This window comes from Diabrotica undecimpunctata, chromosome 5 (genome assembly GCF_040954645.1).
Source record: "Diabrotica undecimpunctata isolate CICGRU chromosome 5, icDiaUnde3, whole genome shotgun sequence".
Lineage (NCBI taxonomy): Eukaryota > Metazoa > Arthropoda > Insecta > Coleoptera > Chrysomelidae > Diabrotica > Diabrotica undecimpunctata.
Genome location: NC_092807.1, coordinates 83,688,285 through 83,705,923, shown reverse-complemented (window position 1 = coordinate 83,705,923; position 17,639 = coordinate 83,688,285). Strand labels below are relative to the sequence as shown.

At 32.4% G+C, this 17,639-nt stretch overlaps 1 protein-coding gene across 3 annotated transcripts in view; it reads right to left on the bottom strand.

The window, feature by feature from the left end:
- The window catches only part of LOC140441424 (uncharacterized), a 151,432-nt gene that overhangs the window by 37,066 nt on the left and 96,727 nt on the right, over positions 1-17,639 (bottom strand). For all 3 annotated transcript variants that reach the window (XM_072532149.1, XM_072532147.1, XM_072532148.1), the window contains one exon: positions 14,227-14,417. In XM_072532149.1, coding sequence (XP_072388250.1) covers positions 14,227-14,417 — 191 coding nt within the window. The remainder of the gene's footprint in view (positions 1-14,226; positions 14,418-17,639) is intronic.

Genomic DNA, 17,639 nt, shown 5'->3' with positions numbered 1-17,639 from the left:
AGAACAACTATTGGTACTATGACTCTGTCTCGATATTGTGTAGCAGTCATTGTCTCATTAATTAAAACGACTAAGTTCGTGCGACCGTCAAAACATATGTCTCCGCACACGCAAACGGATCCACCTCCAAAAAGAGTGGTTGGGACTCTCAGATTTTCATTGTAACGCTGTTCTCTCTCCCTCCACGCCAATATTCGGCCATCATTCGTATACAAACGAAATCTGGACTCGTCAGTAAAGAGACAATTCCTCCAATTTTCGAAATTCCACTGATAGTGTTCCATCGCCCAGCGATATCTGCATGCACGTTGCTCCCTAGTTAGTAGTGAATGGGTAGCTCGCCGTCTAACCCTTAAATTGGATGCATGTAACCGTCTTCTGACAGTTTGACTGGAAATCGCTCGTCCAGTAGCATGCCTGAAGAAACTGTTAATTCAGCAAGCCGTGAATGTTGGGTTTCTTCTTGCCGTCAGAACTATAAAACGGTCTTGCCGACGAGTTGTAGATCGTTCTCTTCCTCCTCCATGCCTGTACGTTGCAGATCCAATTGCTACATACCGATTCCATGCACGACTTATCACACTTTGGGACACATTTAGCCTCATAGGAACCTCTTGTTGAGTTATGCCTTGTTGGATCCAACGAACTAATTGCTCGAGCTGCACTAGTTCTAAACGTCTTTGCGGCATAATGTTTTTGTGATAAATAGATTTCTTGACTTATTGACAACTGGTAAAGCCAATACAAGCACTTTTATACGAATGATATATTCATATTTGGAACATGTCTCTCTTTGTACGAGATAAGGGCCGATAAGAATAGTAAGTAAAAAACCACATGCAAAAAATATTGGCAATAAAGATAGCATATAGAATATAGTACAGGCTTTAATTTTAAAAATAGTTTTATATATTAATTTTAGGAATTTTAAAATTATCCACTTCAATTGTTGAGTAGTGTATATAATATATATATATATATATATATATATATATATATATATATATATATATATATATATATATATATATATATAATATATATGATTTATTCGAATACGTTTCGCTTTTATTTTAAAAAGCATCATGAGTTCACTACAAATAAAAAAGATTTTAGAATATAAGTAAACAAACCAACAGGGTTCATACTTACGAAAACAATTTGTAGGGTTTTTTTTATAGATGTTATAAAAACTCTACGATAACTTAACATTAAAGATTAAAAACTAAACGAGAGAAACGAAACAAAAAATACAAGTAAAACTGTAAGAACATTAGTTCATTTAATTTTAACCGATGGCTTCATTTGAATGTTGGTTTAAGCTCTTTCGAGGGTCAAACCACACTAATCTTTTCGATTGTTTTGGATCAGCTCGTCATAATTTTCACATGTGGCTTGTTGTCGTCCATGTGTTTCTTTGGAATGCATGGTGCGGATTACGATTCTTACTAATTCCTTTAAGAATCGTAATCCGCACCATGCATTCCAAAGAAACACATGGACGACAACAAGCCACATGTGAAAATTATGACGAGCTGATCCAAAACAATCGAAAAGATTAGTGTGGTTTGACCCTCGAAAGAGCTTAAACCAACATTCAAATGAAGCCATCGGTTAAAATTAAATGAATTAATGTTCTTACAGTTTTACTTGTATTTTTTTGTTTCATTTCTCTCGTTTAGTTTTTAATCTTTAATGTTTATATATCAAATCGCATTATTTCTCACAAAAGTGATTGCAGAATTAAAAAACCATCTTGTGCTTTGGCAGAACATGTAATCGATAAAGACCATATTATGGATTTTGATAACATTAAAATTTTATGTAGTGAAAGTAATAAATTTAAAAGGACTTTTTTGGAAATGGTTTGTATTAGCAAAAATGATAATAGTTTAAACAAAAGATCTGAAATTCAAAATTTAAGCAAAATTTATAATTATATTCTTTCTTTATGATTTATATATAAAACTTGTAAAATGTCATATTTAATTCTCCATATATCTGTCACATTCTTTCAGACATCTGTCAACGGTGAATAAATCTTCTTCTTTTTGTTACTAAACAAAAAAGAATGTTTAAACGAAATTTTACTTTTGGCAATATAATTGTCAAAAATAAAAATTTTATGTTGGCATTTATGACATTGAGGCTATTTGTAATTGGTTGCTATTTGAACTTATTTATAAATTCAATTATTTTTATATTATAAAAAAAAGTTTTCAAAATTAAAAAAATTTTCGGAGAAACATTTATTAGATTAAAACATTTTTTTATTAAATATTTTGAAGATGTAAGCAGTGATTTTTAATTACCAAACTAATTTTTATTTGGTAAGTTAACAAAAATTGTTTTTTCTTTTTAGTTCAACCTTGTAAGTATTTTGTCTTTTTTAGCCCTTGATAATAATTGTAAACACAATTGAAAGCTCGAGAATAAAAAAATAGTTAACCAATAGCCCTATTATTGACTCCAACCCATCCAAAACAGTTATATATTTGTTCCAAACGAGTCACAAGTACTTCTTTTTTCTTATTCTTATATATATATATATATATATATATATATATATATATATATATATATATATATACGAGTAAATATATATTTTGGGTCAAAAACAGATATTGAAAGTTTTCAGCGGAAAGTAAGAACACAACTTCTTGCCACTTCTCATAAAGTCGCAAAAACATCGTCCACGGAGGGCAGTAGAGAGAAAAACATGCGTATAAACCACCTGACTAAGCAAGAAAAAATGCTCAGCTGGATGAGTAAACTTTTGCATGGGCGACATTTTAATGAGATCAGCCAAATCTCGAAAGAGAGGGTTTCCTACTGTCTTACGGTTACCTGTCATTTAGGATCAGGTTATTCCAACTAAAAATTACCTGAAATTTATTGTCACAGATCCTCAGATCCAAAACGACTAATGCTGATATGGATGTTAAGGCCATTCTTTATTTTACGATGGGTTGCCAGGCGTTGTCGGAACTGATTACAAAGAACGCCATGACTCAGTAAGAAAGGTTCTTCACCAAGAACTAGCCAGTAAACTTGGACTTCTTCAAACCGACCATCTCCCTTATTATCAATATGTCCCTGATAGAATGTTTGAAAACGACAACTATAAGCTGGGACCGCACAGACCAATCAATGCCACATAATAGAGCTGATCTCATACTAGTTAATAAACTTACTAGATAGACAACACTAAAGGCTGATTTATAAACTTTACGTTGGCGTTGGCGCTGGCGTTCGCCGTTGACCTTGGCGCTGGCTATCATAGACTGCATTTATAAACTTTCGGTTGGCGTTGGCGTTAAAGATCACATCTAAATTTCAAGAATGAGGCAAAGAAGGATATGTTATATGTTTCTGACCTTACAAGGTAGAAAATCGAATCCTGAGAAGTGATTGAGTGTCGGTAGTTGTGAACCGTTGTAAAAGTAATTAGTGAAACATAGTTAAACAAAGTGGTAGCAGTTCTTATCTATAAATGCTGATTGGGAGAAGTTGCAGTTTAAGTTTTTGCAGAATTGTTTTTAAAAACAAACCAGTTATTATTCATCGAGAGAATCATAGACAAGGATATTTCTGGTAGCCAAAGAAGATCGAAAGGATCGTTAGGAAGTTTGGTAGAGTACGTGTAAGCAGACCAAAGGAAAGTTTTTTTTTTTTTTTTGTTTTATGGCTGCGGCAGTTTGCCATACAGCCAGTTACATGATCTTTTAATCTCATTAGGCGCAGTAAAAAGTTTTTGAGTTATTTGCAATCAAATAGACTAAAATAGATAAATTTAAAGTTGGGGAATCAGTACAACAGTTAACAAAAAGAACAGAAAAAATATAAATAATACATACACATATATATCCATAAACACATACAATTAACATGGGTCACTCGCTTCACGTCCAGGGGCCCATCAGGACATTATAATATATAACATACACAGGAGAACTAGGCCACGGTAAATAGGATTAAACATATAAAGGAGAGAAAACAAAGGTAAAAAGTAAAAACAAATTTTTTAAACTAAAGACAAATATTACATTTGGTCAAAAAATCGATTATGCAATCGTAAATTAATCTATTTTGAGTCGCTAGGGCAGATAAAACGTTAAACGGAGATTTACCGGTAATATGAACTATATTATTGTATAATAAGGTGGATTCCAAATTATATTTGGCACAACCAAAAATTACATGATCTAGGTCACCTTCTACTCCACATTCCACACAGTTTTTACTCTCGATCACATGAATCCTTGCAAGATGAGCAGGAAAACAAGCATGTCCAAATTTAAGCCTAGATATGGTTGTTATATAACGCCTAGGGACATTATAAGTTCTGTACCAATGTGCAACAGGGACAGTTGTGTGTAAAGAAGTGTATCTATTTGGGTTGGTAAAACAAAACTCAGACCATAGATCACTCCATTTATATTTTAAAACTGCCTTGCGTGAAGCAACCAAATCAGAAATACTGGGTAGATATTCTGTGGTATCCACTGAATAAATACTTAATTTGGCTAGTTGGTCCACATGTTCATTATGTTTAATTCCACTGTGTGCTTTGGCCCATATAAATATCACATTTTTTTTATTTTCCTTAAAGTGTTTAACTAATTTTTTAATTAATATTATGTAGGGATTGGAGTATGTGGTTGGAAAAAACGGTTGGTTAATGGCTGTGAGAACTGACATGGAATCTGAAACAATAATAACGGAGGATTCTCTGTTAGAAACAAAAAGTAAGGCTTGATATATGGCAATTGCTTCCGCACTAAATATGGAAATATTTGCTTTTAATTTGAACATTTTTTCTACCTTCTCCATGGGGATGTAAAAGGAACATCCTGTACCGTCTTCTGATTTGGAGGCATCCGTGTAGATAGTACTGTAGTAATCCCAATTGGATAAGATGCTTGTTATAATGTTGTTATTTGCTCTTCCAGTGTTAACATAATTTGGTTTAATAAATTTAACGCTATCAAAAAGAGCTTCAAAATCATTTATATCTGTGTGTGATTTTAAATTAATAGCTTCATTAGCACAAACTGTGTTTTCTCTAAGAGCTTCACATAGGATTGGAGAATTTTTCTTCATCCAATATTAATTCGTTAAATCATAATTGTTTAAATTTGTTAATTCGGTATAAAGGAAAGTGTTCTGGTGTTTAATTTTCAGTAAAAATTTTTCGGCCAAGAAATGTCTTCTAAGAGAAATTGGAGGCTCACGTGCTTCAACATAAATGGGCTCAATAGGAGTTGTCTTCATGGCACCAATACAGATACGCAAACACTGGTTTATAAATATGTTTACATTGTTTAGTAAGTTCTTGCTGGCAGATCCATATAACCAACATCCATAATCTATGATAGAGCGAATGTACGTTCTATAAAAAAGTAAGGAAGTCTGAACATCTGTTCCCCACTTGTCATTTTCAGAAAGTTTAGGCCTTTTTCGCATCTATTTAACATATATTCTATGTGAAATTTTCATGTGAGCTTGTGATCCAGTATAATGCCCAAATATTTAATTACCTTTTTAAAAGGAATTTCTCGCTGTTTTACTATAAATGTTTCGATATTGGGAATATTATGTCTGCATGCTGAAGTCATCTGCATATTGGATGATCTTAAAAGAATATTTTTCCAACTTTAATTTATGTAGGTCAGCTGTGTATAAATTGAAAAGAAAAGGACTTAAGACAGCTCCTTGTGGAATTCCTGTAAAAACATATCTTGGGCCTAATAAATGGTTGTTAAAATCCCTGACATAAACATGTCTTTCTGAATATAATCCAATAATAGCATACACTATTGCCTTAGGAAGGTTAAAATCAATAATCATTTTTTTACTCAAAATATTTAAGCTAAAGGTGTCATATGCTTTCTCAATATCAATAAAAATTGTTGGAAGAAAGTTGTTTCTAGAGAAATTATTTTGAATATTTGTTACTAAGGTTGTAAGTGCATCTAGCGTACCCACTCCTCTTTTGTATGCAAATTGACAGGGCGTAAGCAGGTCTTTTTTTATGTAGCCACCATTCCAGCCTATGTTTTATCATACGTTCGAAAGTTTTTTGCACACATGATAGCAGAGAAATTGGTCTATAAGAATGGGCCAAGTTAGGGTCTTTACCTTGTTTAGGAATCGGTGTGATTATAATTTTCCTAAAATCTTCAATGCACTCACCTGCAAGCATCTTATCAAAAATTTGTAGAAGAAACCTTTTTGCTATAATTGGTAGGTTCTCTAACATCGGATACTTTATTTGATCAAAACCCGGGGCAGTACTTTTTTTATTTCTTAAAGCATAATTTAGTTCATTAATGTGAAAATTATTTGCCAAAAAATGGTTTTTATCTAAGATCGTATGTTCGATATTTACAGTGGAAGGAACAGTCTGGGGAGCTACATGATTTAAAAACTCATCTAATAAATCATCATTATGTGGCTTACCAATGTTTATTGTTTTACGATTCATTTTTTTTGCTTGTTTCCATATCATGCTAGCTGGAGTATTTTTGTTGAGATTGGAACAACATTCAATCCAACTTTTTTTAGCTTTTACTTTTAATGTTCGTTTAGTAAGTGCCATGCATTTTTGGTATGCAAGAAAATTATCTTTTGTGGGGTTTTCTTTGTATACTTGCAGTACATGTTTCCTTTCACAAATTATGTTGTCACATTCTGCATCCCACCAAGGTGAAGGTGTTCGATTTTTGCACTTAAACGGTCTGTATTCTTTTAAAGTTCTTTGTGCCGCATTATTTATACAATTGATTAAGAATGAATATTTTTCTTTGGTGGTTGGATATTCTGCATCAGTAAAGTTATAAAAGTAGTCTTCCACAAACTCTTTATATTGTTCCCAATTAGCTCCTTTTAGGTTCCATCTATATCGCGGAATTGTGATGTCCTGCGAAATTTGCTGCATTGCAAGAGTTATTTTTATCACAAAATGATTCGATCCAAGTGTGTCAGAGTAAACTGCCCAATCTATATCACTAGCTACGTCCGAGGAGCAAAAGGTAACATCTATCATAGAGTCATTGCATCCTGGCCGGGTAATACACGTGGGTTCGCCAGTATTCATAACTACAAAATCACAATTATTGCTTGCTTCAATGAGTTGTTTACCAATAGAATCATTTTTATGGGATCCCCAAGTAGCATGATGCGCGTTAAAATCCCCACCAATAATACATGGAGTTGAAAACTGCGAAAAAATATTTACCCAATCAGTTGTGTTGGTTTTAATATCCGGTGACCTATAAACGGAAATTATACTTAAAGTTTTATTGTTGAATTTAATATTAATACCACAAACAAGAAGATCGACATTAAAATTGGAAACTATGCTTAATTCTAGGTGTGAAATCGACTTTTTGACCAAAATGCAAATTCCTGAAAAACCATCTTGTCTATCTTTACGAATTACATTATAACCTAAGAAACTATATACTTTTTTGGGTTTAAACCATGTTTCACTTATTATTGCTACATCAATATTATTATTTACAAGATAATGCATTAGACTATTTTTATTCGAAACAGCAGAACGTGCATTCCACTGACAAATATTTAATGTCTTTGATAATGGAGTGAAGGTTACTTTTTACATTTGTCCTCCAACACTTTATTTATTCCTGTTTGAATTAAATCATTATTCAAATTTTTGATATCTTCAATAGTATAAACACTTTTTAAAAATTCAACTACAAAATCTGCAATTGACTTTACAATGTTTTTATTATTTAAATTTTGATAATTTGGTGGATTATTATTTCGAGGCAGTGGTTGATTAGGGCCAAACTGAAACGGAAACATCGGTTGTGGAGGAGGAGTGTCATTAGAAATTCGACGTTTTTTATTGCTATTGCCGGTAGGACTACGTGTAGGATGGGTGGGCAAAACATAATTGCTATTATTCTTAAAATTTGAGTGTAAAAGGGAGTTAGAATTTCCAGACTTAGATTCAACCGCTGGTAAGGCGGAAAATTGGAGTTGGATAAAATAGAAAAACTATTGTTTACAGATATACCAGAATAAGACATTTCACAATATTCTTTTACCTCCATAAAAGAAAATATTTTGTTCAACCATAACATTCTTAATTTTACGTTGTTTTTCATATAAAGGACATTTTCTTGAAATAGAAACGTGATCATTTGTTTTACAATATAAACAGCGAATTTCTGAATCGTGACAAACATGATTTTCAGCTTTTACATTACTAAACTTAATACATAACTCTTCAATATTTTTACATTGCCTAGAAATGTGACCATAGCGTAGACATCTGAAGCACTGTGTAACTCTGCTAAAAAACCCCTCTACCGAAAAATATACACTATTTATTGAAATATAATTAGGTAAGGTGTTCCCTTCAAAAGTTACAATAATGGTTTTTTTGGGGACATACTGTATATCACCATCCTTTTCTATTCTACGATGTGTACATTTAACATCAACTACTGTTGGAGGAGATGTTATGTTATCCAAAATATATTTCGTATCGAATTGAGTATCGATATCTTTTATCAAACCCTTAATTTCTAATAAATGATTTGGTATAAACGCTACAAGATCATTTTCTGATAAAAGAGGATTGTTTACTAAAGCATTGGCAACAGAACATGTTTTTAGACTAACTTTTATTCTATTTTTTCCAACAGATCTAATTTGATTAATATTCTTAACATTTAGTTTTTTGTGTAACACATCTCCCACAAATAAGGGATGAAGACGGCCGGCATTTTCAATATTTTTTCGTTCGATAAAAACACAAATATTACTCAAATTATACTTATCTCCATTCCTTAGATTAAAAACTTTAGGTGTTTTGTTTTGTTTATAAATATTCTTTTCGTTATCACTAATGACCTGACGACTGGTTTTAGCTGTTGTCTCAGAACTTAAAGTGGTATCCATGTCTTGTACGGGGACCGATAAATAATTTTCTGACTCCGCATCACTTTTAGAGTTATCTGCACTCATTGTCTGGTTAATAGTTACACCCAACGGCGTCTTTCTTTTTACAGCTTCCCCCATTTAGGGGGGAGCTATTTACACTCCGTACACTATATTACAAAAAAAAATTAAACTAGTTTACAAAGTAATTTCTACTAAATAATTAATAACCGACACCGGTAATTATCAAAGGTTTTGTTGATAGAAATACGTCTGGTAGCTAGCAAGTCTATCACTGTACTGAAAAGGAAAGAGTTTAGCTACAACGTTTTTAATTAAATAAAATAGAGGCATTGCAGAGTGCTAGGGAAAGTTCACAACCGTGTGTTTTGAGAACAAATTTACAGACGCAAAAATTTTGAGATGAAACAAATAATAGAATTAATTTGTAAGGTTTTCTTTAATTTATTTTCGATAAATTAGTGTCTGCCAATTGTTCAAACTAATTTAATTATACGTGTAAGAATTTGTTTAAAACCTTTTCCCATTATATTTAATTGTATTGAACAAAATTTAAATTTAAATTATTTCCTACTACTTTTGTTTGCGTATTGAACACTAGCTAAAGAGAAAGGTATTTTTGAACTCAAATAATTTTCTAATAGATTTCAAAATCATAATAACTGTCTAACCGACGTGGTGGTCTATGAAGAAATACCTATTATAATAGTGCAATATAGAAAAAAAAAGTTAAAATAAATCATATACCTATGTTATATGATTTGATATCCTTCTTTTTCTCTAATTAAACAAAAAAAAAAAAACAATTGGTACATGTGAATTTTATAAATATTCGACAGGACAGATAGATTTGAAGAAAGTTAATATATTTTACAATTATTTGATACAACAATTGGTAAAAAAAATTTATCGAAGGTAAAAGTTTGCTTTGGTTTCTTTAATAAAGCAGATTATTTGTGGATTCTGTTAAATTTGGCTTAACAAAAAAATGTCCGTTACAAGAAAGGAAATAATGTAAAATGCAGGAAAGGAAAAAACATAACACGGAAGAAGTAGTTTTCTAAGAAGGATCGGATAATGAGGTAAATATTACCGCAGTTGAGGAGAAACAAGAAAATTATTAATGATCATGAAAGTATGACAAGAATAACAAGATGAAAATGCAGAAGAAGTCAAAAAAGATTAAAGCACAGCAGGAAGAAAATGAAGAAAAAAATAAAAAAGATATTAAAGTACAGCACGAAGAAACTAAAACAACGATGAGAGCACATCAACAAGAAAATAACAATGATTAAAGCACAGCGGGAAGAAAATAGAAACGAAAATAAAAAAAATTCGTAAAGTACAACAAGAACAAAATAAAATAATAATGAAATAACATCAAGAAGAAACAAAAAAATAATGGAAGCACGCCAAGAAAAAAATAAAAAACTGACAAGCCAAATAGAAAACAAATTGAGAAAATATGAATACGAAATAAAGTTATTTACAACAAGTAAAAAAATGAGTAGATAAAACAGCGGAAGAAACAAAAAAAAACTATAAAGTCAGAGAAAGAAATAATAAATTTTACAAGAACACATGAAAAATGTTGAAGAGAAGGTGACAGGCAGGGAACACCTTGCAAGAAGATAAACTAGAAACAAGAAAGGAAATTAAAGAAATCAAGAAGAAAGTAGAAAAAATGGGAAGCAGAAAATTTATCCGAGAAAATCCAGAAGTGATCATACAAAATTCTATTAACATGAACATCCAATTTGTCGGGAACGTAAGGAAACAACATCCAATACTGTCCATTAAAATCATCAAAAATAATTTCAACACACCGGTAATTTTGAGAATTGGATGAAAATTACAAGAGGTTTTTTAACGGTTGAAGCATCTCTTTCATTCGAAAGCAAGGAAAATACATAAGTCTTACGGATAAACTTTGAGACGAAATTTTTTAAATGTGTTTGGTGTAAAACAAAACAATTGGAAATCAACAATGAACTACAAAATGAAAAAATCGATGAAAAACCAGGAGTGTCAAAAGAAAGATACGCTTTACAACTTAACAATAATGCACAATATTTAGAATACAAATATTCCCAAGAACAGTGGGTGGGGTTGACAGCGAGTCATTTTGATAACACCATGAAAGATCACGTGACGCTTCAAAAATATCATAATATAGACAGCCTTTGCCAATTACTACAAGTACGTGAAGCACGTAGAAAATAAAGCAAGTAGAGAAGAAATAAAGACAGGAGTCAAACACCACATACAAATAGATTCCGAAATAACAACTAATTTCCAACGTTGGTCGTTTTGTCTAGCAGTGTGGCCCGCGAAGCTCCATTTAAGTTTGGCAATTTTTGTTGCTATGTCCTCGACTTTTATTTTGGATCTTACCCAGTCTCTCCTCTTTTTGTCTGACAGTCGTATACTTAACATTGCTCTTTCCATTGTTCTTTCTGTTGTGGCTAGTTTATTTATGTCTGCCTTGGTTAGGGTCCAGGTTTGACATCCATATGTCAGCGGCGGCTGGCCAGGTGAAGTAGGTGAAGGTGAGGATCACCAAAAAAATATAATTAATTTGAGGCAAATAAATAAAAAATTAAAGCAACATTATTATATCTAAATTCTGAAATCAATTATTTATTCTCTTTTAATTAATATAAAAATTAAAAAAGACAACTAGCTTTATTAGCGGTACGTACTTGACGGTCAAGTCCTGACCTGTGTCACTAGCCGTGTAGGATTCAGGAATTGGTGAATATAATTTTTGAAATGCAAAATCCATCTGCACAAGCGTTCACGGTTGCCATGGCAACGTGACGTCAGCCTATCCTTAGTGATAGCTGAGAAAACTGGTGAGTGAAGTTCCGTCTAAAAATACGTTATCCGTCTTCACCCACTGTTGGATGTGTATTTGGTATTCCTATTTTTCGGAAATTTCTCTCAGCGACAATATTTTGAAATTTAGTCTATTATATAGATATTTTTTATATAGTCTAGTGTATAGTATAGTATTTATTAGTTTAGTTTAGTCACAGTATTAATTATATTTGTTTAGTGCACTTTATTAATACATTTCTCTGTGGTTTGTTTCGGATTTCGGATATAAAGTGTTCTCGTGGATGTCGTTTGGACAAAAATAATTTTAGACAGACATGAATCCAATTAATGACTTCTTCTTCTTCTTCCTATGCCGTCTCCATTAACGGAGGTTGGCGACGACATTTCTAAAAGTTTCTCTGTCTTTTGCAACGTAGAATAATTCGTCTACAGTCATGTTTGTCCAGTCTTGCATGATGACCTGCATGATGACCTACAGAAGACTATATCAAATGGTGGCTAAATTAATGACTTGGTGTGTAATATATTAGAGACTCCGTTTAGGCATTGGAAAAATGAAGATAAAGGGATGTACTTTTACATGGTCGACCAACGAGTATTTTAAACATCTGCGTCTGATCCAGAGTGGTCGGCTGCAATCAGCATCTGATTCAGGGTGGGCGGCTGAATCGGAACTCACCAACCCGTTTTAGCAGGCGTGGTGTTTTAATCGCCAAAAAACCCTCAATAAAATGTCAAGGTTCAGAACTAAAATACCCCAGGCAAGCAGAACGAATCGTATCTAGTATAAGTGCCCTAAAAAACTGTTTTCAAGTTATTAGGGCTCTAAACTCTATACATTTTTTTAACGAATTTTTAATGAGATTTTGTCGCGAAGTAGGTACCAAAACTCCTTTTGGCTCCGGCAAGCTTTCCTCATCTTCACCACTTTTTTAGGCCACGAGCCGCCGCTGCCATATGTTATGATAGGAAGGATGCATTGGTTGAACACTTTGCTCCTCAAGTATTGGGGTATTTTGAGGTTCTTAAGTATCCAACTAAGTTTTCCAAATCCTGCCCATGCTAGTCTTGCTCTTCTAGTAATTTCCGCACTTTGGTTTTCTTTGCCAAGTCTCAGGATTTGGCCTAGGTAGATATATTCCTGGATTTGTTCTATCTCACTGCCATTTATAGTTATACGTCTGAGGTCACCTGTGTTTGTCATTATTTTAATTTTTTTCATATTCATTTTTAGGCCGACGTATTGGGAGCTGGCTGCTAGTTCCCCCATCATAATTTGCAGTTCCTCAAATGTGCTCGCTATACTCACTATGTCGTCAGCGAAACTGAGGTGGTTTAACTTGTTGCCATTAACGTTAATGCCATAGGTTGACCAATTTGTAGTTTTGAAGACGTCTTCTAGGGCTAGGTTGAAAAGCTTTCGCGATATTACGACTCCTTGTCTCACTCCTCTCAATAATACTAGAAGTGGGTGATATCATAATAATAGAGATGATCGTACTGACTTTTGAAACAATAGACAACAAAGAAGATAGGTAAATCATATAATAACGGAACGCAATGAGGAGAAAGAAGAGATCCGAAATAATGTATTAGTAGACAACAGATTTTAGGGTTCGTCTTTTTACGAAGGCGCCTAGTGTAGTAAATGAAAATAAGCAAACTCGGAATTTTATGTCAACCATGTGAATTTATCAAATTAACGGAAAAAAAACTAGAATATGAAAGATTGAATTTAGTTTTGATTGATGGTTTTATTAATGGTAAAAAGGTACAGATACTCATTAATACGAGATCTGAAATTTCGTTGATAAATAAACGTTTAGTAAATGAATTGAATTTAAATCAGTTAAACTTTCCGCAGGTAACCTTTGTGGGCGCTAATAATAGGAAATTAATGGTTATTAATCAGGGCACAGGAGTCAAAGTTAAATTTGAAAATAATTACTATTTATCCATTTTATTATAATTGAAAATATGAAATATGGTATGGTTGTCGGAGCGGACGAATTTGATAATAAAAAGGCTAACATAAATTTTGGTAAATAATATATTCAAATTGACAGAGATAGGGTTATGATAACGGAAATTTTTTTAGATGAAAACGAAGACAATAATATTGTCAAATAATCAAAAATAATTAATTAATAAAGTGAATCGGGTAGCCCGTAAATATGAACATACTTTGAAAATGAAAAATCCATCTAACTTTCGTGCTAAGAATTATCCTATTCCATAAAAGTATAGACAGAGTGTATATAAAGAAATTGATATAATGGTAAACGAGATGCGATTCTCACTATATTATATCTCCAATCGTTATCGTTAAAAAAGTAATGGAGATTTGCGGTTGTATTTGAAAGGTTGTTTTAAAGACAGTTTTGTTTTTATATAAACATAGGAAACAAATAAGATATTTATAATTAATTAAAAATTAATAAAACTTACTCATCGCATTCTAGTTGTTGCTCATAAAATACTGGTTCGAATTCTATTTGTTCGTTATATATATGAGTTTCGTTACTCTCGTAATAATAATGCTTGTATTCTATTGTATGACTGAGCTCTTCACATGTATTATTTCTCCACACCTGCGTCTTTGATATACAACATTTGGGAATCTTAGGAAATGTAATGTCCTGAAAAAAAAATTGAATTAATTCATACTCAATATTCACTAAATAATTACTATTTAAATGGGAATAAGCCACAATTAAAGGTTAAAGTACGTTTATTGACGTTTCAATTTCCACTTCGGAAATCGTTCTCAAAATACAAACATTAGTAAATTAAACAAATTTTTTTAAACAAAAAAAAATTGTTTAATTTACTAATGTTTGTTTTTGAGAACGATTTCCGAAGTGGAAATTGAAACGTCAATAAACGTACTTTAACCTTTAATTGTGGCTTATTCCCATTTAAATAGTAAGTACTTTAAAATGCCACAAGAAAATAGCTTCAGAACAATATTCACTAAATAATATACTTAACACATAAAACTAAAGTGTTTACATTATTTTAACTTTTAAATGGTAAACTCTGTAAATAATATTACAAAAATAAGTTTCGCTGTAGATATAACAAATTATGTCAGGAATAATTATGCACAATGTATTTTTTTTGTAAGTGGTACTATTGAAACAAACCTTAGGTTTTATTAAATATAATGATCGAAATAAACGTAGGTAAGTTATAAAAATGAACCTTTCTTTGATGCTGAGATTTTCATATCAAATAAAAAAATAGACAATAAATATTTGGTATTCTGTTTATGCTTCCTATAGAAATCCTAAAAATTCTAGATGAGAAGCATATTGATGTTTTAGTGACACTTTTGAACCAAATTTATAGTTCAGGCTTATTACCCAAAGAGTGGTTAACATCTATTTTTATTTGTCTCCCTAAAAAGAAAAACGCAAGAGAATGCAGCGATTACCGCACCATTAGCTTAATGTCTCATACGCTAAAGTTACTACTTAAAGTCATCCATAACCGAATATATCACAAACTGGACATAGACGTTAATAATACACAATTTGGTTTTCGCAAAGGCCTAGGAACACGTGAAGCTCTTTTTTCACTTAATATACTAATACAAAGATGCCTGGACGTCAATCAAGATATATACGCATGTTTTATTGACTATAATAAAGCATTCGATAAAGTACGACATAAACATTTAATGAATGTCCTGAAATCAAAGAAGATTGACTACAACGACCTCAGGATCATATCAAATTTATACTATAAACAGCGAGCAAAAGTACGTGTTAACGAACAGCTGTCAGAAGAAATTGAAATTCTTTTCAATGCCTACTCCGAAGAGGTCCTGAAAAAAGCTTTTGAGGGTGAAACAGCTGGAATAAAGGTAAATGGAGTTCCCATTAACAACGTTAGATATGCGGACGACACTGTGATCTTAGCCGAAAACATTGAAGATTTTCAGAGACTCCTGACCAGAATAGCAGAGTATGGAAAAGAGTATGGTCTAACAATGAATGTCAAGAAGACGAAATTTATGAGAATATCGAAAACTCAAAGAAATAACGAGAATCTTCTAATAAACGAAACCAACGTCGAACAAGTGGACAAATATGCATACCTGGGAACAATAATTAACTCCACAAATGATTACAATCAGGAGATAAAAATAAGAATAGAAAAGGCTAGAGCAAATTTCAACAAAATGAGAAGAGTTCTATGTACCAGGGATTTAAAACTGGAACTAAGAGTTAGGTTGGCGAGGTGCTATGTTTTTTCGACTTTATTTTATAGAATGGAATCTTGGACCTTGAATGCGACATCAATGAAAAAACTGGAATCATTTGAGCTGTGGGTGTACAGAAGAATTCTGAAAATATCATGGACGGAACACGTCATAAACAAAGAGGTTCTGGGAAGGATGAACAAAGAAATGGAAATTTTAAATTCAATAAAAACAAGAAAATTAGAATATCTCGGACATATTACACGTGGAGAGAAATACACCTTGCTCCAACTGATTATGCAGGGAAAGATCCAAGGAAAGAGAAGCATAGGGAGGTGTAGAATGTCATGGCTGCGCAACCTGAGAGAGTGGTACGGATGTACATCAAATGAACTTTTCAGAGCAGCCGTCTCAAAAGTCCGAATAGCTTTCGGACTTGGTTTGTTTTATATTTCTAGAAGATAACCATGCCGGTCTGAGACTGTTGGTCTGAACTCTCCTATAGCCCGCAGAGAAGTTCTCATCTCCCATACATCCAGTTCCACTAGCTAATGGGGACCGTTCAGTGGATATATAGGATTATGATGGCATGTGCGTGAATAACTGAAACTTAATAAACAACCGCGCACCAACTGAGAACATGTCATAGTGGTTGCAGCTATGGTGGTTGCATACACCTACACACAAAGACAAAACACATATATACACACATGAACACTTACACCAGGTTTAATCGCAAATCACCAGACAGTCGCATCAGAACTGACGTATACAGTAATATAGCCCTGGCACGGTATGGACGCACTGCTGTGTCTGTCAAAATTTTGGCCTAACTTGTAACAATGTAACAATAAAATGGACACAGAGAAAACAAATATTTAATCCAGAAAGGGACTCAAAAATCATTGACCCTTCTGAGTTTAAAAATAAAATTGAACTACAAATTTAACGACCATTTGTAATTTTTTAGACAGTCTCATTTTCTTAGAAAAGCTTAACAAAAAGTATTAAAACGTAACACTATTTATCAAGTGCGTACCCAGGATCAAAACTATAGTGATTTATCTTTCTGATTATTACGAAAAATGCGAATAAAACCAAAATCTTAAGAAAATTATATAATTATGGCAGTGCTTTATCAACTTAGTTATTACAATTATTGGCTTAAAAAATATTTTTACTTTAGTTACATATCTTATAGTATGATTAATATTATTTTTCTTGTACTTAAAGAAAACTTCAAGTAGAGTCTCAAACTATTGTTTCACTTCTGATGGAAGCTCATCAAACACAACCCATTCGTCAATTCTGTCAATCTGTCCTCTCTCATTACTTCTGAGCCAGGTCTTTATCCTTCGAAGGGTACTGAAAGATCGTTCAACATGAGCCATATAGGATCATAAAGCACTTAAAATATGATTCCTTGTCTTGTTGCAGGGAAAAAATATTAGCTTTTTCCAATAGTACACCCACTTAAATATTTTTTAATTTGTCATCCTAAGTCCTACCTTTTCCACAGATGATACCACAAATCTAATTCGGCAAAAATATTACCTAACTTAAAAAACTTTATAAAAAACTTTATTTATAAATCGTTTTCAGTCAGTATAAGCATGTTTGAAGGACAGAAATAGGCTAAGGCAAAAGCGAGACA